At 34.5% G+C, this 25,750-nt stretch overlaps 5 protein-coding genes across 8 annotated transcripts; 3 read left to right on the top strand and 2 right to left on the bottom strand.

Moving 5' to 3' along the window:
- The first annotated feature begins 244 nt into the window (after positions 1-244).
- On the top strand, positions 245-20,772 carry LOC117902329 (ubiquitin carboxyl-terminal hydrolase CYLD). 2 transcript variants are annotated; one of them, XM_034813622.1, is made up of 11 exons: positions 245-250; positions 10,395-10,406; positions 18,201-18,401; positions 18,476-18,707; positions 18,830-19,005; positions 19,062-19,216; positions 19,268-19,486; positions 19,547-19,781; positions 19,867-20,008; positions 20,083-20,279; positions 20,531-20,772. In XM_034813622.1, the coding sequence occupies exons 3-11, from the start codon at positions 18,209-18,211 to the stop codon at positions 20,722-20,724; spliced, it is 1,743 nt and encodes a 580-aa protein (XP_034669513.1). In that variant the 5' UTR covers positions 245-250; positions 10,395-10,406; positions 18,201-18,208; the 3' UTR covers positions 20,725-20,772. The 2 variants fall into 2 exon arrangements, with proteins under 2 accessions (XP_034669513.1, XP_034669512.1); XM_034813621.1 differs by lacking the exons at positions 245-250; positions 10,395-10,406 and adding an exon at positions 17,645-17,885.
- LOC117902328 (dipeptidyl peptidase 4) lies at positions 1,138-6,612 on the bottom strand. 3 transcript variants are annotated; one of them, XM_034813618.1, is made up of 14 exons: positions 6,337-6,609; positions 5,414-5,526; positions 4,908-5,321; positions 4,561-4,834; positions 4,229-4,496; positions 3,738-4,032; positions 3,538-3,670; positions 3,281-3,469; positions 3,102-3,226; positions 2,658-3,044; positions 1,991-2,176; positions 1,765-1,922; positions 1,502-1,707; positions 1,138-1,444 (listed from the first exon to the last, which is right to left on the bottom strand). In XM_034813618.1, the coding sequence occupies exons 3-14, from the start codon at positions 5,105-5,107 to the stop codon at positions 1,301-1,303; spliced, it is 2,565 nt and encodes an 854-aa protein (XP_034669509.1). In that variant the 5' UTR covers positions 5,108-5,321; positions 5,414-5,526; positions 6,337-6,609; the 3' UTR covers positions 1,138-1,300. The 3 variants fall into 3 exon arrangements, with proteins under 3 accessions (XP_034669509.1, XP_034669510.1, XP_034669511.1); XM_034813619.1 differs by lacking the exon at positions 3,281-3,469 and having other exon boundaries at positions 6,337-6,612; XM_034813620.1 differs by lacking the exons at positions 4,908-5,321; positions 5,414-5,526; positions 6,337-6,609 and having other exon boundaries at positions 4,561-4,652; positions 4,724-4,814.
- LOC117902327 (lysine-specific demethylase 6A) lies at positions 8,332-17,397 on the top strand. The gene is given in 16 exon segments (XM_034813617.1): positions 8,332-8,429; positions 8,482-8,798; positions 9,398-9,509; positions 11,600-11,775; positions 12,182-12,310; positions 12,473-12,507; positions 12,509-12,699; positions 12,757-12,937; positions 13,202-13,438; positions 13,652-13,820; positions 14,879-15,600; positions 15,663-15,787; positions 15,885-16,304; positions 16,362-16,571; positions 16,834-16,960; positions 17,078-17,397. Coding segments are annotated over 16 exon segments (3,396 nt in total). The 5' UTR covers positions 8,332-8,379; the 3' UTR covers positions 17,273-17,397.
- Positions 20,773-20,962: 190 nt separating the features above from the next.
- Positions 20,963-21,771, bottom strand: LOC117902332 (28S ribosomal protein S7, mitochondrial). The gene is made up of 2 exons (XM_034813627.1): positions 21,635-21,771; positions 20,963-21,576 (listed from the first exon to the last, which is right to left on the bottom strand). Exons 1-2 carry the CDS (start codon positions 21,676-21,678, stop codon positions 20,967-20,969), a joined length of 654 nt encoding a protein of 217 aa, XP_034669518.1. The 5' UTR covers positions 21,679-21,771; the 3' UTR covers positions 20,963-20,966.
- Positions 21,772-23,783: 2,012 nt separating this feature from the next.
- LOC117901311 lies at positions 23,784-25,523 on the top strand. The gene has a single exon (XM_034812020.1). It carries the CDS (start codon positions 23,784-23,786, stop codon positions 25,521-25,523), a length of 1,740 nt encoding a protein of 579 aa, XP_034667911.1.
- The last annotated feature ends 227 nt before the right edge of the window (positions 25,524-25,750 follow it).

Here is a 25,750-nt window from a genome sequence, read left to right as displayed (position 1 = left end):
AGTCATTTGAGGAACACTGGGAATTTTCATTGATGTGAAACTCAGATTCCCACTGGCATCATCCACCATCCACCTTATAAGAAACAAATGAGCCCAATATAGCAAAGAGTTGTGCGGAAAACGTTTTTGGTTAATAAAACAAAAATTATAATATTTTAGCAATTGTCTTGGCCGCCGTATTGTTGATTACATGGATGATGTCATAAGACTGAGCCAAGATATTGAGAAAGGCCTTTTGAAGCTAAGAATGGTATTAGAGGTAGCTGCAAGAAATGTTTTGCGTATTTGGGGCAAATGCCAAATATTGAAGAAGTGAGGTTTTCTACGTTACAATACTCAGGATGGAAGAACCAAAACACCAGAAGCTGAGAAAGATTTTCCAAGGCCACGATTTTGAGTTTTAACGTCATATTTTAGAAAAATAGCATAAAGGAATATGCTGCTATTGCTAGGCCTCTATCGGATTTATTACGAAAAATGAGTCAAATTGCAATATGAAGCAATTCAGCGGCGGTCTTAGGTGTTCAAACGAGAGTGAGAAGGGTGTGCGAGTAAATTTTGAATTGCTTCAATGGGAATGGAGCGAGTTAGCCGTTTAAGTTTATTTTCGATAGAGTACGAGTATAGTATGAGGGATTCTCTAAATTTACAAAAATAATACATGATTTTGTTTTCTTTGGAAGCTAGAAAAGTACGGTATTAATTGTTATAAAATTTAATTAATTTTTGTTTTAATTTTGACAATGGAATGGTTATTTTTGTTATTAATTACTTTTCGTTAAAAAACGGGGCGCCGCCGGATTCGGAGCCCCTTTCGCGCCATCTCTCTGCACCTCGAGAGAACCCCCAGAATATTTTATTACTAAGATTTAACTGATTTGTTTCAATTGAACGACAAAAGAACAGGTAACGATAAAGCAGGAACGCCGGTTTTATGTTTTGTAAACATCTTAGTCGAACCGAGATACATATTAATACTTGAGTACTGTGTATATAGCACAATCTAAAGCTTTCAAAAGTAAAGTTAATTTCCAAAGAAAACGTTTCCTAAAATACACCAATAAAATATATTAAAATCGGAATCTCTGGATTCATAATTGCTTTTCACATTGTAATGTAATGACCACAAAACAGGTATTTGAATATTTAAAAATCTATTGAAATGTTTTCGACGTAACAAAGCAAAATATTCGTTTACGATTAAATTCAAAATTGTCACGACCTTTGAAGTTGTCTATTCCTTAGCTATGAGTCCGTGAATTGTTAAAACTAATCTATTTACATGTTTTCTTATTAATTTTTACTCGGCTGGAACCATATTTTGATCTACGTCAGGTTTTGTATCATCCGGATCCAAGCTTAAACACTCTGCAAAATAATGCTCCATAGATGAATACACATGCTCAAGTACTCCATTTAAGTCGTGACCTTCATCAGCATAGGTCTGAAATTTATGTATATTTTAGCAAAAAGAAATACAAATGGATGTTTGAGATTTTACCTGGTACCGATATAGAATATTTGCGTCTGTTAAAGATTTAGCTAGCTGCACTCCATGCACATAAGGAGCAGTTGAGTCGGCCAAGCCATGAATTAAAAAAAAAGAGTTTGATTTTATGAGACGAGCACGCTGCGTAGCATCAGCTTCAACGTATCCCTTATAGTTTTCAGCAGGCAATCCGAGAACACGCTCAGTAAAAGCTGAATCTAATCAGATAATGTTTTATAGTGCTTTGGTCTGAATATTTTCATATAGTTTCTTACTATAATAAAGCCAATCTGCTATAGGGGATACAGAAATTCCACATTTAAATACATCCTGTTGCGTGCCAAGAACCATGGAGGTAACGTAGCCCCCATATCCCCAGCCCCAAATGCCGACTCGTGTTTCATCCAGAAAACTGATGGTATCTAACAGGTATCTTTAATTCAAGAAAATAATGAGAATAATAATGAAAATATTGATTACATATTTTTATCAGATACGAACCTTAGGACAGATATCTGATCGACAACTTCAACTCCTCCCAAATGGCGATAGAGCGACTTCTTGCTTTGCCCTTTTGCGCCTCTCACATCCAGTCGGACATAAATAACATCATTTCTTGATGACATATATGTTCCCCAATCTATTCTAAACTTTTCGGAAACTGACATTGAGCCGGGTCGACCATTTCTAAAAAATAAATAAAAGCATTTTGAGCTCAACTCTAAAATAAGATTAAGATTATAGAAAGTTAGTTATAGAAAAGTTAAGGCGAATATTTGTTATCGATTTTCTGTACTTTAGACACATCTATTTCGACCATATAGTAAATATATCCCTAAGCATCTCTAGGAACGGGCATAGTTACAAAGAAGCTTAGAATTGCAAAGGCGAGTCTAGAGCACAACTTTAGCATAACTAATATCATGGACTGTTATGGTTTAAGCTGGAATTAATCGAAAGAGTTATGATATGTAGGATTATGGTTAATATGGTAAAATAATCCTCCTCCGCTCTCAGTCTAACCGGCTATTGGTGCTGATCAAGAATATATATACTTTATGGGGTCGGGAACGTTTCCTTCTGTGCGTTACATAAATTCACTTTGTGCATAAATACATCACAAATACACTGTACTCGAAGAGTTAAATAAAATTTTCAAATTGCATACACTTCGACAACAACAGGAAATGCAGCGTCACGTAGCTCTTCTCTCCAGCTGGGTGGCAGTAGTAATTGAACCTGAGCTCGGCTTCCATGTGGCAAGGGGATTTCAAATGATCGTTGGATTGGTAACGCGAGTTTCTGCAGCTTCTCTGTATAAAATGGCCGCGTGTCATATAAAATTTTGACTAAACTGTGAGTCTTATGCATGTGAACTCCTGAAACTGGTAGTCCAGGACCTTGGCATTCCAATATGTAGAACTCAATTCCATAGCTCGTTGCCACGCCTAGTGACGGAGTAATAAAGGCGTCAAAATGTGAACAGTTTATGTAATAATACCGACTACTCCAGAGGGCCTCTCCTAAATCACACGTAATACATTGTGGCTCGGTTCTGTTGATGAAAAATGGCGTAAAAGTAAAATAACGCTTTAATAAATAGATTTCATACTTTCTTGTATCATCATGTATTGGATCTTTAACAGTATATAAATGTCTTTGACCCGGTTTCTTATCTTGAGTAGCCAAATAGTATACTAAATGATTTATTGTATCCCAACACAGTATTTTGATTACCTGAAATAAAATGTATTAGTAATTTAGGAAATGTAGATCGAACATATACCATACCTCATATCGACCATGAGAAATAACAGAAATTCTTTGTTGCGATATTGTTATATGTTTTATGTGCGTAAAATGTTCATGGCCAGACTCTTGAATACTCGCGAGTAATAAAAAGCTGTTGCCATCCGACGAAAAAATTGGGTGAGGAAATATATCTAACCATTCATCTTCGGGCGCACGTTCAGAGTGAATCTTAATATTTGTGTTATATATTACACGTTTTTAAGCATTTTAACTTGTAAATAGGATACTTTACTTACTTCTAAACAGTCCCAATTTTGTAGCTTAGAACATGTGGTGATCACACTATAGTTTTGAGATCGTCCCATGTAGACCACAGATACTTGCAGATTGCTATCAGATACCCAACCTGCTGACGTTAGGTAATAGTCCCTTTTATTCAAATAAATGAAGATATTTGTCAATGTACACATAAAGATTAGCGAATGTGCAAGCTTACTGTCCATTAAGAGATTTTGGTGGTCTCAATTCCACGTGTTCTATGGCACCAAAGTTGCTTATGTCGACAACCCATAACTGAACTTCTGGATTGACAGTGCCTGGCGTTGGATACCTAACATTTTTTGTTTCTGGAAAATAGCTTCCTGCTGAATATCCGGATCCAGCAAACAAGGCTCCAGACGATAACCATGGATACGTCATCATTCCAACTTGCGTGTCATTAAATAAAGCAAACATGAAATGGGTTCCATCAGCTGACGACCAAATTGCTTCCGGAATTGTAAATATTTCTTCTATAAATGAAAATGTTAAAATATGGATTAATTGCAAGTATTTTCAGTTCCATATAGTTGTTTAAATATATAATATTTATAGTAGAGGCTAAAGGCCCCAGTGTGCTTCAAGGACATCGTTCTTATTTGTTTTAAATACTTTTCAAACTGATTTAAATGTCCCTGAACTATTGAAATAAAAATATTCAATAAATACCTTGGTAAAGCCAATCAGGAACACCATTATAGATATTATTTTCACATCCTGAAGTTGTTATCCTAATGTCCTCTTCAGTTGAAGGCGATTGTCGTATAAATATATCATTGTCTGCTACAAATATTAGCGTAGTCGTATTGCCGAGCCATGCTGCATATTGAAGACGTGTTCTTTGAACCTTCAATGAGTCTTTTAATTTTACTGGCATGTGGTGATCATTTTCAACATCATAGATTGTGTAAAATGCAGTAAACGACTTCTGAAAAGTCTATAAAACAATTTTTATTAAATTATAAGCTTAAAGTTATTATTATTTTAAATGATTTGCTTACTTTCTTTACATTATGTTTAAATAGCACATATTTAAGGTCATGAGAGCATTGATATCCACGTACATTCAATTGTCGAAGAGTGTGATTTGTTACTAAGATGTTTATTAAGTTCGTTGTTGTATCCAAAATGGCAAGCCCTCCATCATCAGCTTGAAATACATACTTTTGAGGAGTTACCCATGAGGGCTGTAATCTAGTTGGTGTTAATTCTCCTTGTAAGTATTCATCTAAAATCATTCTGCGGCCTGACCAATATAAAAGTTCATCCACATATCTAGAAAAACACAACAACAACAATCAAAATATGTTGACAAATGCTAGTAAAAATTAAGAAAGCAAAAACTCACCCCAATAAATATATTGCAGTAATAATTCCAGCTATTACAAAACTAATCACGAGCAATGAGAATATTATACTTCGCCAGTTATGTCCTTCATCCAGATCTATGTCTTGATCTTCTTTCTGTTTCGAATCTTGCACCTGTAATGTTTCATCAGGTGGTAATCTCCATGATCCACCCCTATCTGCAGAAACATTTGTGTGCATTTTTTAAATATAATATCAGATCTTGAAAGACGGAGTTTTAAAAACGCGATTTTGGGCCGGAAGCTCTTCAGAATTACAGATCTGGTTATCAAAAAATCGAACAATTTGAGACGATTCGACGACTTACAACTTAGATGTCTATATTTACAACTGCCATTAATAACATGTTTCCGTCACCACCATTTCTTTTAACACGAATGGACAAACCAAATTACTGAAATTCAAAAGAAAAAGTATAAAGAATATTTTTCTATTTGTTTGAAACATAATTTGAATTCAATCTACTAAATCAAACATTTTTCTTACCTGTGTTAACTATGATTTTTAATATATTTTATCAATAATTCCGTCATGTTTACAGGTAAGTTCCAAAGCAATAGTCAGGAAATCTACATCAAGATACAGTTGTGGAATCCATGCTGAATGAAATATAAAACATTTATATAATTACAATGTTATATATTATATTTGAACATTATAAAGCTCGCAAGACATCGATAGGTCGATTGCTGAGTCTCAGCAATATTTAAATTCTCTTTTACGTAGTCCCAGCCAGATTTAGCTATGTACATATGTATGTATGTACATACATATGTAACCCAGTCTGCCAGAGCTTCCGTACAATTAATATACAATATATGTAAATAGAAGAAAGACGAGGAGGAACGCTGTGAGTCGTTCATTCATTGATGTTCATACATACATATGTATTTACATACATACATACATATGCACAAGTGAGCTTATTAGCGCGACGGGGGACTACAATCTTTTTATAGCACCAATAGAAGGTAAAATTACCAAAAATGATTACTAGTACTACAAAGAATGCCTAGCACCTAAACATCTTTTGCTCCATAATTATAGCGCATTGTCTGTGTTGCTACTTCGCGGGCTCCCACTGGCTGTCCGGGACCTCTTATTCACGGTTCTTTTCCTCAGAGACAACTATGTAACAATTTTTTGGAATGCCCGATTATTTGCAGCAAACTGGATGCAAAATTTGGGTTACTCTTGTAATCTCTGATATCCAAGACGGACGGACAGAGGGTTAGACTCTTTCCGGGTCGGAAACGTTTCCCTCTGTGCGTTACATCCACTTTCGACCACAAATACAATATAACCTACATATGTATGTACACATGTACATATTTACTCTTCGAGTTCCGGGTATGAAAATAACATGTCGTCGTTTCATAAATATATTTAAAATAATTACACATACTTACTTGTAAAGTATTTATATGCATGCATATCGTATTTGCACATACATATGTACATACATATGTATGTACTATGTATGTATATGTTTCAAAGTTAAGGCACTCTACATGTGAGACTGTATGTGACTTTCGCGTTGAGCACTGCACAAACACCATTGACCCATAGAGAGTATGCAATTGTAAATTGTATATTTCAAGATTTATGCATACATATGTATGAATGAACATATATTTTTGGAAGACGAAAATCACTTCAAAATCCGAAACTTGACGAATTAAATATGTATTTATACAAACAAATCGTAACTTTTGTAGCTACATAAGCGCAGATAAATATTTTAATGTATTTTAAAATACAAATTCACTCGTACATAATTATTATGTGTGTAATTGTCCTTTTCACATTTTTTGTTCACAATATTTTATCATCACATTACGCGAACCTGATTTGGTTATTACACTCAGATTGACTCATTTTCTTATTTATTCTTATTTGATAAATAGTCTAAATAACGGTATGGTACATTAAGTGTTGGAAAAAATAAAAGATAGTTGACAAGGGATAGCGTGAAGCTTTAAATAACAGTAATTCATTTGCACACACACCCATGAATATACATGTACATACATACATGTGTATGTAAGCTCGTAACAACATCGAAATAGGGGTGCTAACTTTAATGTGCTTTTTCGCCGTGTTTTAAGTTTGTTTTATAGGGATTCTGTTATAATTAAACTTTTAAAATGCACATGATACTTTTTTGCTTTGTTTAATTTTATACTTAAATGAAAAGGTATACAACTGTCAACTTATTCTGAGGCACATTCTGATTTTCTCTCCTTCTAAGACCATGCTCTTTCTTTGAAAAAAAGGGTGGTTTACATTGTTACAAACATACATTTGTATGTAAATACCTACATACACTTATGAACGTTATATCCATGCTGCAAACCATCATGTGTACACATTTGAATAAATTCGATGCCGAACAGTATTGCGCCAATTTGCAAAGGAAATAACTGTCGGTTCAAGCAGGCAATCATGGCGGTGCGGTTTTGAGCAAAGTAAGTAACTACTGGAAGTACTACCCAGATAGCCAGAATGTCTTCAAAGGAAATACCTACTATTGGTGAGATTCTTCTGTTGCCTCATCCATTTCTTTTACCGTTGTCCCGTTTCATGGATCATTGGACCTCTCAGAATAGGCGGGCGACTGAAGAACTCTTCGTTGGTGCGCAGAAGAGCCCAAAGAATACAAATCAATTGCGATACGCTTTTCCAGAAGAAAAAGTTGCACCAAAATAGAAAAGCAAGATTTTTCCATTCGAAAACTATTTTAAAAACGCCTTGGGTACGAGATTTTTAAGAGAAAATTCTTTAACCGAAAGTCGGCAATACTATTTAAATTTTTTATTTTTTTTGAGCCGGCTTTTAACTTTTTATTTAAGATCTGTCTTTTTCGCAGACAATTATTAAATTTCCTCTCTGGGTACTTGCCAACCTTATTTCAGTTATCATTATTAGCAATTATCATTACTAGCATTTGAACCGCTGACCTTTGTTCGGTTCGGTTGTGGCAGCCAGATGAGAACTTAACGCTCAGCACCATGGCTTGTGCCATTAATAAAATTGATCTAGTTAAAAGGTGTATTTATAAGGGAATGTTAATTAAGAATTGGTGGAGTTTCTCAGTCAGGTTGTTCTTGGACTTGATTGGTTTCTGCATCTTGCTGCCATCTGTCAGAGTCTTTGAATTTATGGGTGGAGCAGAAATTGAGAAGAAAGCAGCAGTAGATAATTATCTTTGTAGTGTTTTTGATATTGTTAATAAGCCCTTATTCTGTGTCACATCTTCAAAAAATTCCCACTGTTCCACCGTGTTACGTGTGGCTAGTAATTCAAAACATATATCGACTACTCGATACTTAAGTTATCGGAAGTTGTATACGGTGATTTAATCCTGTGACTTAAGGTATTCAGAAAATATCATTTATTGCCCATCTCTAAAGTACTACCGCACAATAATAAATAAATAGTTGGAATGCAAAATGATTCCAAAATCTTTTGAGGATATTTCCATTATCCGAGATCTCGACAGGTAAGAGACTAACTTGAAGTGCCATAAATTCTACTGACAGTTTTTATTTCAGTCGATATTTCGGATGTCTTGACTTATCTGATCCTAAAAATTTGGAAATAAAAGCCGTAGTTCAGAAAACTGTAACTACCATACAAGATGATATTGCCTTTTATATCTCTAAAAATTTGATTGTTACACATGAACTAACATCAAAAGTGTTTGACAATAACTCAACAGGAAACACTCCCCCCGATGATAGCAAATTGCATGATGTGGAAAATAAAGTAATAGGTTTTTTCGAGGAGGAAACATTGGCTAAGAACCAATTTAAAAACGCCCTCTGCAAACTTGGTCACCTGCATCTTCTGCTTGGTGAATATTCAGAAGGTACGTACGCATTTGCAACCTTATTAGTGTTAATATTAACAGTGTGTTCGGCTTAGCGCCGCCCGATAATAGCTTAAAGATAAGCGGATCTTAAGCTGGTTTTAAACTATGCATCCGCTGCATCGAATAAGTGCTCCAATATCAAAATATAACAAAAAATCAACAACAAATTTAGTTTACCATAATGCATTTTTTTTAGATATCCTAAAGGTGATTGGTGAGATTTAGGTCTGATGTTCCATCGCTCAATTTCATCAGGGGAATTTCTTGACCAAGAAATAGTTCTTAGTCAGCATTAACCTCGCGTCGTTTTATGCCTAATAAGTACAATAACAAATGTAAGAAAATGTACCCTAGTTTCATGTGACTACAACTCATTGACGTGAGCAACTTGATTTTTTTTATTACTTGGAATGGTTCGTTAGAACGGTCAAAACAAGACGGATTTTAACCTCTTGACGACCTCTATAGAACTAGAATTAGCCACCAGAATTCTAGATTAGTTACCTTTGAATAAATATGATAAAAATATAGCGACATAATTACTCAAAAAACTTAAGCTTCATTGTAAAGAGATCAAGTATTTTTAATCGTTTCAGCTCTATCGGCGTACCAAAAATATTTAAGGTTCAATCGGAATAATTATTGGAAAAATCATGAATTTATATATGGAATAGGCGTTGCTTACTTTAAACTAAGATGCTTTAAATGGTAAGTAAAAATAACTTTTATTCCCATGGAGTTCGAGCATATTTATACGATCTTTAAGTAGTTCGGTTATCCTATTGGTTATATTAGAAAACTAAGGAATTGGTAAACTAACTGATTTAATACTATGAAAGATTGCATTCAAGCCCATTAAATCGCCTTTGTATTAATCAAACATGTTGAAATTTCACAATCAGGGGTACCGCAGAAATTGCAGAAACCCATCCTTTGCTGCCTTTTGCACAGAATATTTCCAAAGGAACAGCGTAGCTCTTCAAAGCCTCGCCAAAGCCATTTCTGTTAAGTTATTTAATGAACAATAAACCCTACGCTAATCTTGGAAGGTGTCAACACTTGCTTAGTTTTCAACCCTTAGTCAACCTTAGTTCGAATTTTGTTAACGAAAATGATAAACAAGGCGATTTCTGTGACACCCCTTAATGTTTTATTTCTATTGTGTTTCATATCTGTCAAAATATCTCACCGTTCCCCCTAAAATAACTCTGCGGGAAAAGGTTTTTAGACTGAGATACCAGAAATGTTCGATTAATTACTGAAATGTATTCTTGACATTCCTTGTTATCGAAATCTTTGCATCACTCGTTTGTTTAACTTGTTTACAAAAAAAAATATTAGCTATATAAAGTGAAAACGAAGTTCTTAAGCAATATTTGGATTTATTAAATTTATACTGTGAATACTATAAAAGTACGAATATGATAGTTCGGAAAAATTAAAGTCCTATACATTTGTAGGTATGTTCAAACAATCGTGAATGTTTGTCTGCTAAAATGGAATGTCAGTTATGTTTTGTAAATGAAAATGACCTTATTATTTAGTTGCTTAAACATTGCATATTAGTAAGCCATCTCAGGGATATGCATGCAGACATATGTATACGTGAATGTATATTTACTTGTGATTTTATGCACATACATACATATGTATATGCATATGCATATGCACATGAATGTGCACATGCATGCACTTATATATGTACATACATATATATGTACATATGCTCGTTCGAGTTATGTCCATTTAATTATTCGGAATATACATTGTATGTATGTATGTATATATTTAAAGGAAATGGTAGAACATCCAGACTTCTAACCGATATGTGTATGTACATATGTATGTATATATGTATATAAAAATTATGTGTGTTTATACAGGGTGTACGAGTAAATTTTGGGGTTACTGCACGCACATTCGTGCACCCGTTTCAGTTTAGTAATTAAAGGTTAGTTCGATGACCCATAACTATAATGGTTAAGATAAACATAACCAGTTAATTGCATATCAAAGATCAACACAAATATTGATCCACCAAACAAGCAGTTTGAAGGATTACTTCGATTACATTTTTGGTTTCCATTGCGCCATACATGCTCCATGGAACTTAAGTCAATTAACTGGAGTGGAGTTATCAGCTGGTTAAAGTGGAATGGTAGCATGTGAGCCTGATTTGATCCAAAAATTATGAATTTTTGTCTGTCAAATGTCACAAAATGTCACTCGTCCAGCTCCAGCCACAGCTCCAGCTCTTCCTTATATGTATTACCAAACCACTGTTTATTGAATTATCGCAAGATCCATCAATCCGAAATATGTCATATTTGTCCTGTCTGCAAGGAGCATTTGTCTTCCCAGCGAGACTCCCGCTTCGCCACAATAATTAAATTAATATTTAATATTAAATTAATTATTAAAAATTCTTAATGGTATTAAATGGCTTGAAAATGCCCTTAGCTATTTAAAATCTATGTCATTCGTCCTGGCATTTAACGAATCAATCTTTGAAGTAAGGATATATCCAACTGTTCCCATTCCTTGACTATTTTAATGTAGTAAATTATCTGCCGTGCAAGTAGTCTGCTGGAAAGTATGCCAGAAAGGTTTTCTATTGGGTTGAGATCTGTAACCCTCTTCAAAAAATAGTTTGAAGATGCATCCCACACAATAAGGGATCCTCCTTTTAAAGTTTAATTGTAAGGCTACTTTTTTGCATATCTTATTTGGGTTACTTGGTAAAACCAACAAATTAAATATTTTAATAATTTATTAAAACAATTCTTTTTTTCTTATAGGGCAATTAAATCATTTCAGGAGCTTTTATACCTAAACCCCAATTTCACATGTGCCAATGATGTTCATTTACGATTGGGTTTTATGCTGAAGCATTGCGGTGAATATCACATTGCCTTAAAACATTTACAATTGGCGCTGCTCTATACGTATCCATCGACTTTTTCTGAACTGCATGGTAAGGGATGCACTTTTATAAATTGATTTTGTGCATTATTTGTATCCTTTAAGAGAAGAGAAAGAGAGTCTATCGGTTCTAAACTTTTTTTCTTTATAAAAATAACAAGAATATTTATCTTATTTAGACCCAGCGACAAAAAACGCACTTGGAGTATATATTTTTGATATCATCAGCATCAATAGCTGAATCTATGTCTCTCTATCCGACCGTCTTGTTTGACGCCTATTTCTCAGAGAGCTAAAGTAACCAAATTTTGTGTGAAGACTCATGTGAAATCTTAAGTTTGTTGAAACGTTTTCTAGAGACTAGAGAAGTCAAAAGTGCATGACATTTAAAAGTGATGTTTTTTTTTTGTCGCTGAGGGCTCACAAGCATATCCATACTAATTGATTTTTATTTTCAGTCAAGTTTCAAATTGCTCATCTTTATGAAGTGCAAAATAAGCATAAGGCCGCAAAGAAAGCTTATGAATTTTTACTCAATGACAAAAATATATCATTGAAGTTAAGGGCAGATGTTTATAGACAACTTGGTAAGTTAATTAAGATTCTGCGCTTCATAACTCTAAATTATGTTGCTCTAAAATCCCTGCTTTACCGCCGTGTTTGTAGTGTTACCTCAGTGTTGAGATCAACAATTTAACACCAATTTTAATGTAATGTTAATTTTAAATATTTCAATTTAACATTTGCAGGGTGGATGTACCACTGCGTAGAATGCCTAGGCGAAAAAAAAAGAACGTGAATCATGCGCATTGACTTTTCTTCAAAAGTCTATTGATGCTGATCCAAAAAGTGGCCAGTCATTATATTTATTGGGCAGATGCTACGCAGGAATAAATAAGGTCCATGATGCCTTTCTTGCATATCGAAATTCTGTAGAAAAGAGTGAAGGAAATGCGGATACCTGGTGTTCTATTGGGTAAAATGATGATAATTTCGATAGTTTATCAACAAATTAACTAAATAACGTCTAAAGTGTTTTATATCAACAACAAAATCAACCGACGGATGCACTTCAAGCGTACATTTGTGCTGTGCAATTAGATAAAGATCACAAGGAAGCTTGGACAAATTTGGGAATTCTTTATGAGAGCTGCGGTCAACTACGAGATGCCTATGCCTGTTACTTAAATGCAACTAAACAAGTTTCGTGTCAGGTAACAAATGTTAAACTATAAAACAATTAGTAAAGCAAATTTCGCATCGAGTAGTTAATATAAAAAAGTCAATTAAAAAAGGTTTTACGTTCTAAGTAAAGCAAAAAGCTAATTTGGAATTGAGCATAAGTACTTTGTGGACAAATCGGGATCTTTTTTAACGAACGTATGCTTATTTTTCTAATTGATCAGCAAAACTATCTTCCCTAACGTGTTACATTCCAGCCTTTTTGTATAAACCTTTTTTATTTAATTTGTTTTTAGAAGGCCACCATACTTCGAAGTGAGGAAACTATACCCATGAATAAAGACGCCATTGGGTTTTCGAAAGGCTTATCACAACGTATAAAATTTTTGGAGATTCAACTCGGCCAGGCACCTCTACCAAGTATTACATCAAAGCGGCGTCAGCTATGTTCGATTGAAGAAGCTTGGAATCTTCCAATTTCATTAGAAATGAATTCCAGACAACAACAAACAGCTCAGATGCTGCCAAGACAGGTAACAAAAAAATATTCCCATACAGGTAAAATTATATTCATAAAATACATATGTAAATAACAAACAACATTTGCGTTTTATGAAAATGATTCATAAAATAAACAATTTCTCTTGTATTTTGGTCCACCTAATCTGCAAAATTCGATAAAATAACTTTAAAAAGATGCAGATTCCATGTCACATTTAACACTTTTTTCATGTATATTTTTTCAGGGTCCTCCTCCACCATATCCGCACAGAGAAATAAGTGAAAGTCCCACGCCTGCCAAACGTGTAAAAGATGATGCTCTAAATCCAATCTACAATCGATCGGAACAAGACTGCCAAGATACAATACAGCAAAACAAAACACAATATATACAATTTAACCAAAATATAATAAGTGAGCAATTTTGATTACTAGACATTCCCAATCTTTAAACATTTATGTTATTTTGTTCCTTCAATTATACCATGTAGCTGCTGAAAAATCTCTGGCAGCAAACTGACTTTTTCTGATAGCCTTTTAGGCCTCCAAATTCATACAAAGTATCAATAAAAAAAAAACAGCTTTTAAATGAAAATAGATATTTTTTTCGTAATTTTTTCTTTGAAATATTGACTTTAAAAACTCATTAAATCTCGGAAAATATATTATACCCGGTACTCGAAGAGTAAATAAGGTGTAGATTTGTGGTCGAAACAACGTGAGCTACGTAAGGAAGGAATCGTATATATATCTTGATCAGCTTCAAAAGCCGAGTCTATGTCTGTCTGTTCTTTTACTCTTAAATTCGCATTTAGCTCAAGTCATTTAATATATTTTTGTAAGAAACTTGGTATGAATGGTGGTAAAGTTACACCTATCAGTAAAAGTATATTTGATGTCAGAAATTTATTGGCTGTTTCATTGTTATATTAATGAAATGGTTTTTTATAGGATTAAAAACGATATTTTTATAATCGGAGCGGAAAGAGTAAAGGGTTCTAGTTCAGTTTGTTTTAGAAAACTTCCCACTCTCTCGTGAACATTATATAGATCATGCATTGAGGTACAAGTGGTTGGAGAGCATGAAGAAAGCAGAATGCGAAATGTTTTTGCAATTGTAATGAAATAATACAAATCTGTAATGGGGTACCCGGTACTCGAAGAGGAAAAGGCAAGGGGTACAAGGGGTACATACCCTACAAAGCATATATATTCTTGCATTTATTGCCGAGTCGATATAGCCATGTCTGTATGTCCGTCCGTCTTGTTTGACGCCTGGTTCTCAGAGACATCCGTCGAGCAGTGACTGTCAAGGCAGCCGTCTCACAACGTTTCTCCTCGTTTTAACTGTAACGAATTTTGGAATTTTGGTCCCCACTCATATTGTTATAGTTCATATCGTATTGTTCGGTGCACCGAACTTGATTATTTATTATTGTAATTTTATTTCTGCTTAAAAATATATATTTCAGCAACATTAAGTACTCACAATTTAGATAATGTACAAGAAGGGAGACTGATTTCGGAACAATCTATTTTGGATTCTTATGAATATATTTCTAACGACCTTTATACAAAAAATACAAATTGTAAATTTGAGCCTAGCACTATTTTATCTATAAACAATGATGAAACTAGTCGGCATTTAAACGAAGATTCAGAATACACAGATTTTAATGTGAGCGCATCCATATCCGATTTATCTCAATCATTTAAAATACAAATGGATTCAAAGCAGTTGTTGTCAGCTGTGAAGCTTCTAACAATCGAAGATCCACCCATAAACTGTACAGTTTTACAAGTTAATACGCCGCCTCCAACGCCACCCGACTGTCCACCACAAAAACTATCGAGGGATCAACTTTTACCACCTACTCCGTCTGTTCATTTAGAAAATAAAAAAAACGCATTCAGCCCCCAGCTGCAAGAATTTTGTTTAAAACATCCAATAGCAGTTGTGCGTGGCTTAGCTGGTGCTCTGAAGCTTGACTTGGGGCTCTTCTCTACGAAAACATTAGTCGAGGCAAATCCGGATCATAGTGTGGAGGTCAGAACACAAGTGCATCAATCACCTGATGAAAATTGGGATACATCGCAAGCCAAGCGCGTTTGGGCCTGCATATCACACCGATCTCATACAACAATTGCAAAATATGCACAATATCAAGCCTCCAGCTTTCAAGACAGCCTTAAGGTAATTCGAAGAACATATTCAGATTTATTCCGGAATGTAATAAAATAAATATTTTACCACAGGATGAAAATGATAAAGGATATGCAGGTTCCCAAATAATGTCGGATTCTGACTCAAAGGATTCGGTATCTAACTCCAACATTACTTTAAAACGCAAAAAACACAAGAGCAGCAGCAAAATGTTAAGGTACTTACAACTATTTATCATTTATAACTTGGTATCTTCTTCACTAAGCAAATTTTGCAATTTATAATCTTATTTTTATTTAATATTTTACCTTTAGATTTGGAACCAATGTGGATCTGTCTGATGAGCGAAAATGGAAACCACAATTAAGTGAATTGCAAAAATTGCCGGCTTTTGCTCGAGTTATCTCCGCCGCCAACATGCTGTCTCATGTTGGACACGTAATTTTGGGAATGAATACAGTTCAACTTTACATGAAAGTTCCCGGAAGTAGGACACCTGGTCATCAAGAAAATAATAACTTTTGCTCAATCAACATTAATATTGGTCCTGGAGATTGTGAATGGTTTGCCGTTCCCGATGCTTACTGGGGTGGAATTCATAACTTATGCGAAAAGAACAATATCAGTTACCTTCATGGTTCGTGGTGGCCTGTCTTAGAAGATTTATACAAAGAAAATATACCCGTTTATAGATTTATACAAAAACCCGGAGACTTAGTTTGGGTAAATGCCGGGTAAGTAACAATAATTGTATGTAACGTTCAAATGTAATGTTTTGATAAACTTTTTAGATGTGTTCATTGGGTTCAATCTGTAGGATGGTGCAATAATATTGCCTGGAATGTTGGACCACTAACCGCACGTCAATATTCACTTGCCATTGAACGATACGAATGGAATAAATTGCAAGCATTTAAAAGTATTGTACCAATGGTTCATTTAAGCTGGAACCTAGCAAGAAATATAAAAGTGTCAGATAAAAAACTGTTTGAATTGATCAAGTAAGTATTTATCTATCTCTTCATTTTGTTATTTAAATATAAGTCGTTCTTAGCTCTGGAAAGGGAAATGGAATATACAGGGTGTTCATTGTAAAATTTAGAGTAATTGTTTAGAAAGGAATTGGGGAGGTGATTAAATATAAACTGGCCTAAACACTATGTAGATAAACCCACTTTCTTTACTGACTTTTGAACGTCTGCAAATTGTTGATTTATTTTTTGTTTCCTTCTAATATTAATATAAATCTATAAACTTTTTCAGAATGTGCTTATTGCAAACGTTGAAAAATATATTGCACACACAAGAATACGTAAAATTTAAAGGAGTGGAAATACGATTCAATGGTCGTGGGAAAAACGACGCATCACATTATTGTGGTCAATGTGAGGTATGCATTTCTTGTGTTATTTGCTATTAAATCTGCATAAAAACGAAGAAGATATTTTTTTTATAAATACAAAATTACAAAAATACTAATTGAATATATATATTCTTTTTATTACAGGTTGAAGTTTTTAATGTACTTTTTATAAAAGAACAGGAGAAGCGGCACGTTGTTCATTGTCTATCCTGTGCACTGAAACTATCTCCCTCACTGCAGGGCATTGTTTGCCTGGAAGAATACCGCCTATCGGAGCTGCAGCATGTGTACGATTCGTTCACATTATACAGAACACAAGGGCTAGCATACACTCAGTAAAACGAACCATTTATTTACATAGAACCATTTAAATAAAAAATGTCTATCATACAGCCTACACTCAGTAAAATGGAAATAGTTTTAAGTTAATTTAAATAAAATAATAAATGATTAATATTTTAAAATAATTGTAAAAATAATTCAGGATCATGGCTCACCAAGAATATGGCTAATTTGAGCTGAGTACGAGCCCAATTTTTCCGAATGCGGTTGGATTGGTTGAGAAGGTGCGAATACTGTGCACACGTACGGTATGTGAGCCCACTGTCATCGGTATATTTTGAAAATTAAAGGCTATATTTCGGTATATTTCCGAGGGCCTAACGGTATATTTTATCGATAGTTCCGCGGTCACACTGAGTATATGTTTACAAAGAATTTTTAATGAAAATATAAAAAATCATTTTCCTTGCCATTAAATGTTATTCATAACTTTAAAACAGTCTGTGACGTAATTTGTGACGTTCTTTCCATGCTCTGCTTGCGGTATTACATATATACATACGTAAATACATATACTGGACATTTTAAATTAAATTCTAAAAACCTTCTGAACAAACCAAAATATTATGATTTTTTCATTTACGGCTAAATAATTGTTGCATATATACATGTAAGTGTTCAGGAATTTGTAGTTTGTTGTACCCGGTATCAATTAGGGACATTGAAAAGTAGATCACAGATATGTGCTTATGTACATGTATGAAAATATGTACATATGTATATATGTATGTACATACATATGTACATATATAAAAGACTCGTCCGCGGTTTACAAATATTTGCATTGACACTTTTTTCTTATTTATAAATAAGACCTATTTTTGATTTGTACTATGAAAATCCGCAGCTGATCTTTTATATTCCTAGAACACAAATCAAGAATTACGAATATTAATTACATCCATTTCAATTTTAAAATTTTAAGTGGACGAAATGGTTATTGAAAATCAAAATTCTCGGGATGTCGACTTGGCTGATATTTTAGGAGCAAATTGGCCAACACATGCCGGTGCAGCAGCTATGATTTTAAACAAAAATAAAACTTCTATGGAGTCCAACAGTAATGACGAGGAGCCACCGACATCTTTGAACCCGCTTCCAATAGCAGTCAAAGAAGAACCTTTGTGTGAGTAATACTGACTGAGTACCGGGCGAGTAACGTTCCTCCCTTGCTTGTATTAATTTTTTTGGTGTTTTTAGCTCACACAATTTCAGATTACCATCGGCTGAATGAAGTACCAGGAACAGAGCTTGCAATTGGCTCCCTTGTCGATGTATCTGATTCTGGAGTGTGTGGAGATGTGTATGGAGTAATTAGATGGATTGGCATATCTCCCGGAAGTTCTAAAAACGTACTTGTTGGTATAGAGCTTGAAGACGAACCTCTCTTAAAGAACATTACGCCGTCAGATGGAACTTATAATAGCGTTCGGTAAATATTTATTTACAAATTTATATCTAGAAACTGTATGTGACATCACACTGAATCAAGTTTGTTGAGAACTTACTCAAGACTTTAAGATTTACGCAAGATTTGTTCTTCATCCTTTTCAGTTTATTTATGTGTCATCCAGGTCGGGCTATTTTTGTAGCGCCCGACAGGTGCAAAACTGATCGACGATTCACCGATGTCGACACCTATAATTTGGGCAGCAAAGTGGCCAAAAATCACGAGATAAAATTCAGTGTTGAAGCGTGCCATTCTATATTTGGTTCAGTACCGCCATTACGTAAGTGTATCCTTGCATCATACATCTGTAAAAATCTTTAATGTCATTTATTTCAGGAATACATAGTTCGGATGAGCTCCAAAAAATGTGTGGAAAATTTAAAGGTATTCAAGGACATCACAACTCCTGCTATCTTGATGCGACATTGTTTTCAATGTTCACTTTTACTAGCGTGTTTGATTCTATCCTCTACCGAAGTCCAGGACCGAAAGTAAGGCAATTAGTACATCGAAAATCTTGTAATCTAATTGTGTTCCAATAGGATATTCGGAATTACAAGGATGTGCAAAGGGTTTTGCGTGATGAAATTGTAAATCCATTGAGGAAGCAGTTATTTGTGCGATCTGATCGCGTCATGAAGCTCCGTGAACTGTTGGACCAACTTAGTTCTGTAAGTGGTCTAACATGCGAGGAGAAAGATCCTGAAGAGTTGCTCAACAGTTTACTATCACAAATAATGCGTGTCGAACCATTTTTAAAAGTGAGTTAATATTCAATTATCTGATGAGAATTTACATTAGATTAAATTCTTTATTTTTAGCTTAGCTCAGGACAAGACTCATATTTCTATCAACTGTTTGTGGATAAAGATGAAAAACTAACATTACCCACTGTCCAACAATTATTTGAACAAAGCTTTCATTCATCGAATATCAAATTGAAGGAGGTGCCATCTTGTTTTATTATTCAGATGCCTCGTTTTGGAAAGAGTTATAAAATGTATCCAAGAATTGTACCCTCACAAGTTCTAGATGTGACAGACATTATTGAAAACTGTAAGTTTTAAAAGCTTAAAAGTCAGACCTTGAATTCGAATAGACAAATAAATCTATCATGCGTCTCCTACCCTTATTATTAAAGCTCCTCGACAGTGCTCTCTTTGCGGAAAAGTAGCTGAATTTGAGTGTAATGAATGTTTTGGAAGTCTGCAAGCCGGCTCTGGTCTTGAGTGTACAGCTTTTTGTGAAAAGTGCCTTAAAACGTTTCACATGCATCCAAAAAGGTTGGATTTTACTACTGAACTTATATAGATTTAAATTTAAACGTTTATTAATCAATAAATTAACATCTTTTTAGGATGAATCATGTGCAAAAGAAAATCTTCATCCCCAATGACTTCCGGAATATGGCTGATCATATGACAGTACCACGAGTATACCTGGAACTATTTTCAGTTGTTTGTATAGAAACATCGCATTATGTAGCGTTTGTTAAAGCTGGATCTGGCCCAGATGCGCCATGGTGCTTTTTCGATTCAATGGCCGATAGAAAGGGTAAGTTGCTGCATGTTTGGATTGCTATATCTTCAGGATCAGCGCTGCAAATGCTGTAATTTCCGCGACATTCAGTTGATCTCCTCTTATAGCCAGTTCATTGACTACCTTTCCATCCGTTGGCGAATTCTCGCAAACTTTAGTCGATCTTTTGCTATGCCTTTCGTTAACGAATTCCTGCCATCTTCAGTCGATCGTTTCTCGTCTGTTTTTACCTTTTCATATGTTTTTTGTATATTTTATTATTATAGGTGAACAGAATGGATATAATATACCGGAAATGACATGTGTTCCGGAGCTAACACAGTGGCTTTCCGATGAAGGTGCGCGCTCTATTAATGAAATATCACCTAATGACAAAGTTCTACCTGAACACGCCAAGCGTATTTTCTGCGATGCTTATATGTGTCTGTATCAAAGCACAGACACTATGATGTACCATTAATAAAATTAATAACAATCGTTGTTTTTTAATAAAGATTTATCAATGCCTTAAATATTTTAATTTGTTGAAGGGTTGAAAACGATTTCCTCGTCGACTGTGCAGTTAGGGCAGCCTCTTGTCATATTTGGATTTCAATTAAAGAAGATTTATTCTATCCCCGATATAAAATACACTTATTTATTCCACTTTTACATTTATTTAGTTTTTATTATTTTGAAAATGTATTTAAATTATTAAACCGATTAGCTCCACCGATAATGTGCGTATGCACGATTACTTTCACACTGCTTATGCAGATCATCTTTTCTTTTTATAACTCTACCTTGGCCATGAGCAGCGTCCAGTATTTCCCAAGCTAGTCTCTCTGGAAGGCCTACTTTATTATCTTTTTCAAATGCGGCATCTAAAAGCCATTTCATTGAGAGAAAGTAAGACCTTTTTTTCGTTATAGGAACCGGAACTTGATAGTTAACGCCACCACGCTTTATAGATGTCAGCTGAAGCAGTGGTCTACTATTTTCCACAGCATCTATTAATATCTTTTCTGCATTTGTATTAACTTTCTGTTTATCGTCTGGGGACAGGTGCATACGCTCAGTCTGCGCACGTTTTATTATTTCTAATGTTCTTGACAAAAGTCCTCTGGCTAAATTTTTATTCCCATTTTTTGTTATATAATTCAACATTTTCCCTTTGATTTCGTCGTTAAAGACAGTATCAGAATAACTGTTTAGGGCTGGCTTTATCGGTATATGGTAAAACTTAGTCAGTTCACTTTTATTCAATTCTTCCATATCTTTTTTTTTAATAGGTTCAGCGTAATGTTTGGGAAACATAGACATCGAGCGATAGCTAAAAAAACATGTTCGTGAATAGATTGGAATATACATAATAGATGGGAGCCTTTTACCCATTGATAGAACATCGCAAAGCGTTTCTATAAAACACCGCCATAGCGAATTCAATTAATTATTAACAAATTATCAATCATGTAAGACCTTGCCCAGTGTGACCAAAGAATGAATATGTTCGATTTGTATCGATGCTTACACAATATTTTGGGTATTCACGTATAAGTTGAAAAGCTGCCTCGCTCTCAGTATATATAAATTCTGATTTTCAAAGTTAGTGCAGTAATGCCAGTTTTTTCAAGACGAATTTCGAAATCATTATGTTTTTTTAAACTAACATTAAAATAATAGCTCATTGTAGTAAAACTTTCTTTACCTCAAACTTTCGAGTGTTCGTTGTGCATATTGCGAAAACATTTCCCGATAATCGTAGTTCTATCGGGTGGCAACGCTTTTAACCATAACAAACCAAACAAGAAAAAGAACGTGCAATATATGGGTTTATTATTGTTATACAATCACGCTCAGATAAGTGCTTTCTTTTGCTTTATGAAAGAGCACCAGTAAAATGCCTTAAGCTTTACCGAAAAAGACTGGGCTGCTGTGACCGCAGCTTGGGAGGAAACGGCAATACAGCTAAAACGTGCACTCCAAAGAAATGGAAGGCCTTTGCCTAGCTTGGCGTGGCCGGCTATAGAACACCTGCATCTTGTAAATAAGAAAGAGAACACAGAGTCTTCCACAAAAGTCAACGGAGTGATGATGCCACTTGTGGCAAGTAAAAGCGCTTACCGAAAGCATTCTGGCTGCAATGGTAGCAGGCGAGAATGCATTCGTGAGGGATATCAAGGATGAGCTGGTGGAGCTCAAGAAAAATATGCAGGAGATGTTGGAGGAGCAACTGTGTAAGTGTAAGCCAATTTAATAACACTGTGCGATAAATTGAAAACTTTTTAAATGTACTTTGTCCGAGAAGAAAAAATTTGCCTTCTTGATACTTGGAATTTGCAATAACCCCCAAAATCTTTTTTAAAGTTTCAAAAACCGCAATTCGGTGACTGTCCGTACTGCTCGTAAAGATATGGAATCAAAGAAAAAGTTTTCTACCAACAAAATAAAGCTGAGGTTCATTCTAGTTATCACCAATATCATAGACATTTCATGAGAAAAAAATATATATACATACATATGTTTCTATACCAAAAGCCCACTTAATTTATTATATGCAAATAAATATACCTCGTACACAAGACAATGTACACACAAACACAATACACACACGATAAACACGATATTTCATATACACACAATTTATGGTCCATATGCATCTTAGAATATCTCCATTTACATTACGTTTTTTTTATAAAAAAAAAGGAGGTGTAGTGTACTAATGCAGTGTGTTTGGCTCAATCAATTTTAGCACCACTCTAAAAACGAATTGCAACATGATGTAATTCAGAGGTGGTCACTTTCACTGCCCAAAAGTATTGGGTACATGTATTGGGCAGCGACCGCTGTCCGAATTCTGACGCGTCCAGAATATTGGCGTGGGAACTTTAGGGCTGTACAGGGCTTGCTTTCCCACACCAATAAGACAACAGCATAAGCCTTTATGCTCTTTGTATAAATACATCACTTGAAGTTATAATACAGAATCAATTATTCTTAACCTAACAAATCTGATGGTTCTCTACACGATCTCTAATCCAATATATGTACATATGTACTTTAACTCTTGAAGTACCCGGTATCATAATACTCAAAAGAATAAACCTATGAATATAAGAGTATACACATATGTGCATTCATAACTACTTTTACTTTATGTATAAGTAATTAATAAGTGCCGTCACGCAATCATGGGCTTTGAATCGTAAAATAAAACGTGTGGTTTTGAGCTTGATACGCTTCAAGATTCGATTAATTGGAAATATTACTTACATAATCAGTCTCGGTACTGTTTTTTTGCTGTTACGAGGATATAAATGCTTTCTTCGAAAAGAAATAGATCATTTACATTAGAGACAATCAAATACAAGCTGCGTTTAAAATAAACCCAGAAATATATTTAAGCAATGAACCGTCTGGTGAGTAATGATCTAAAGAGCAACCAGTTTTATCAAAATTCTTATTCTAAAACGTACTGAAATCCTTTCTGAACAAAATACATATTTTTAGATTCGTTTTTTTACTAGATTTTTCATCGTAATGATATTAATAATTGGAAAAGCCGTCTATTGTAATTCTAATGCCATGAATAAACATACCAATATAAGAAATTCGGACTTTTCTGATTTTGAAGAAACTAACCTTCGTCGTACCGTAAAAAACCCAGAACAATTCCAGCTAGCATATCACAATGAAGCAGCTGAACAGAACATGGCTCTTAAACGCGTCTCTCAAAAATACAACAAGCCTTTTTATAACAGAACAACAGATCCAAAATTCGAATCAATAAGCACGCGAAAGAAAAAAAAGTCCACTCAATTCGACAATTCAAATAATAAAAACACACATTCTTTTGAGGAAATACATGAACATATTGATGAAACATATGACAGCGGCTCCCAGTACCAAGCATCGGAACCATTTGAATCTGAAACTTTACCACACACAAATGTGGAAAATAAAACAAACAAAAAACATCGCAACCATGTTAAAACTAAAATAAAACATCACCATCATCATCATCATCATAACCATATTAAAGAGCTTATAAAAACAGTACCACAACCATATTCGGTTGAAAAACTTGTGCATGTACCAATTGAAAAAGTGGTAGAAAAAGTTGTGCATGTTCCTAAATTTATAAATGTTACCATAGAAAAAATTGTACACGTACCAATAGAAAAAATAGTCGAAAAAGTGATTCATATCCCAAAGCCGTATGTTGTTGAAAAATTAGTTGAAAAAATAATTCATGTTCCCAAACCATATCCTGTTCTTAGAACTGTTCCGTATCCAATTGAAATTAAAGTTCCGATTCAAGTCGAAAAAAAAGTACCGTTTCCATACAAGGTTGAAGTTGAAAGAAAAGTTCCCGTTTATATTCAAACAAAAGAGCCATATACATTTGAGAAGTCAAGTACTGAACACTATAGTCAATTCGACCAGCCGAAATTTAACATTGAAAGGGGCCTGGGGAACCATCATTACAATAGTCAATTCGACCAGCCGAAATTTAACACTGAAAGGGGACTGGGGAACCATCATTACAGTAGTCAATTCGATCTGCCGAAATTTAACATTGAAAGCGGCCTGGGAAACCAACATTACAATAGGGTTTATAAATTCAAAGAACAAAAAATTCCTAATAAAATAGAAGAACTTCAATATACTGTTGAAAATGAAAATAACAAACATTTAGAGAATAGCGGCAGTCAACAGTATGCATCTGCAAGCGAAAATATGCCCTGGAAATTTTTAGGCAGCAATTCACAGCTTTTAGTCAACATGAACAATGAAGGTCAAGGCAAGCCGCCGAAATTCCATATTGAAAGCGACAATATAGGGTCTAAAGAGTATGCAAAATCTGCGCTACCACCGAAACACGATCACAATCAGATATATAAAATAAAAGAAATAAACCTCCCTTATAACGCAGCTAACTTTCAAAAAACTTTTCTACCGGAGTACACAAATTTCGATTTAACCAGTAGCGCGATTCAACAAAATATATCTGCAAGCGATAAAATTCCCTTAACATTCTTAAATGGCAATGTACCGCCCGATATGAACAAATCTGAATCAGACCCATCTGGCATAGCTTTACCACTTATTAATAACACACATTTTATTATAAGCCCAGAAGAATCTACATATGCCTATCAAGGCATACCGTTTTCGCTACCAGCAAATTTTGGTTACCTGCAACCAGCGGACACTCAAAAAAATTTAAGCTTGGATTTATCGATGCCAGAAAAGACAGAAGAGTCATCAAAAATTTAAAAGAGTTCTTCCCAAATTGTATTCTATGCAGCACATTTCGTTACCTTAAAATGACTAGTGATAGAGAAAAAATTGATTGATGAACTAAATGTAGTAGTTATTAAAATAATTTTTGGTTATTTAAGTTATAAATAATTTAAGCAGTAACCAAGTTGACTGAGCCGCGACAAAATAAATAGTAGTCGTGCATCATATTGGGTTGTTTTCTTATCATTAGCATTAACATT

The sequence above is a fragment of the Drosophila subobscura genome, chromosome U (assembly GCF_008121235.1).
Source record: "Drosophila subobscura isolate 14011-0131.10 chromosome U, UCBerk_Dsub_1.0, whole genome shotgun sequence".
In the NCBI taxonomy this organism is placed as follows: Eukaryota; Metazoa; Arthropoda; class Insecta; order Diptera; family Drosophilidae; genus Drosophila; species Drosophila subobscura.
Note: the sequence above shows the minus strand (reverse complement) of the source record. Positions and strands in the feature narration are given on the sequence as shown.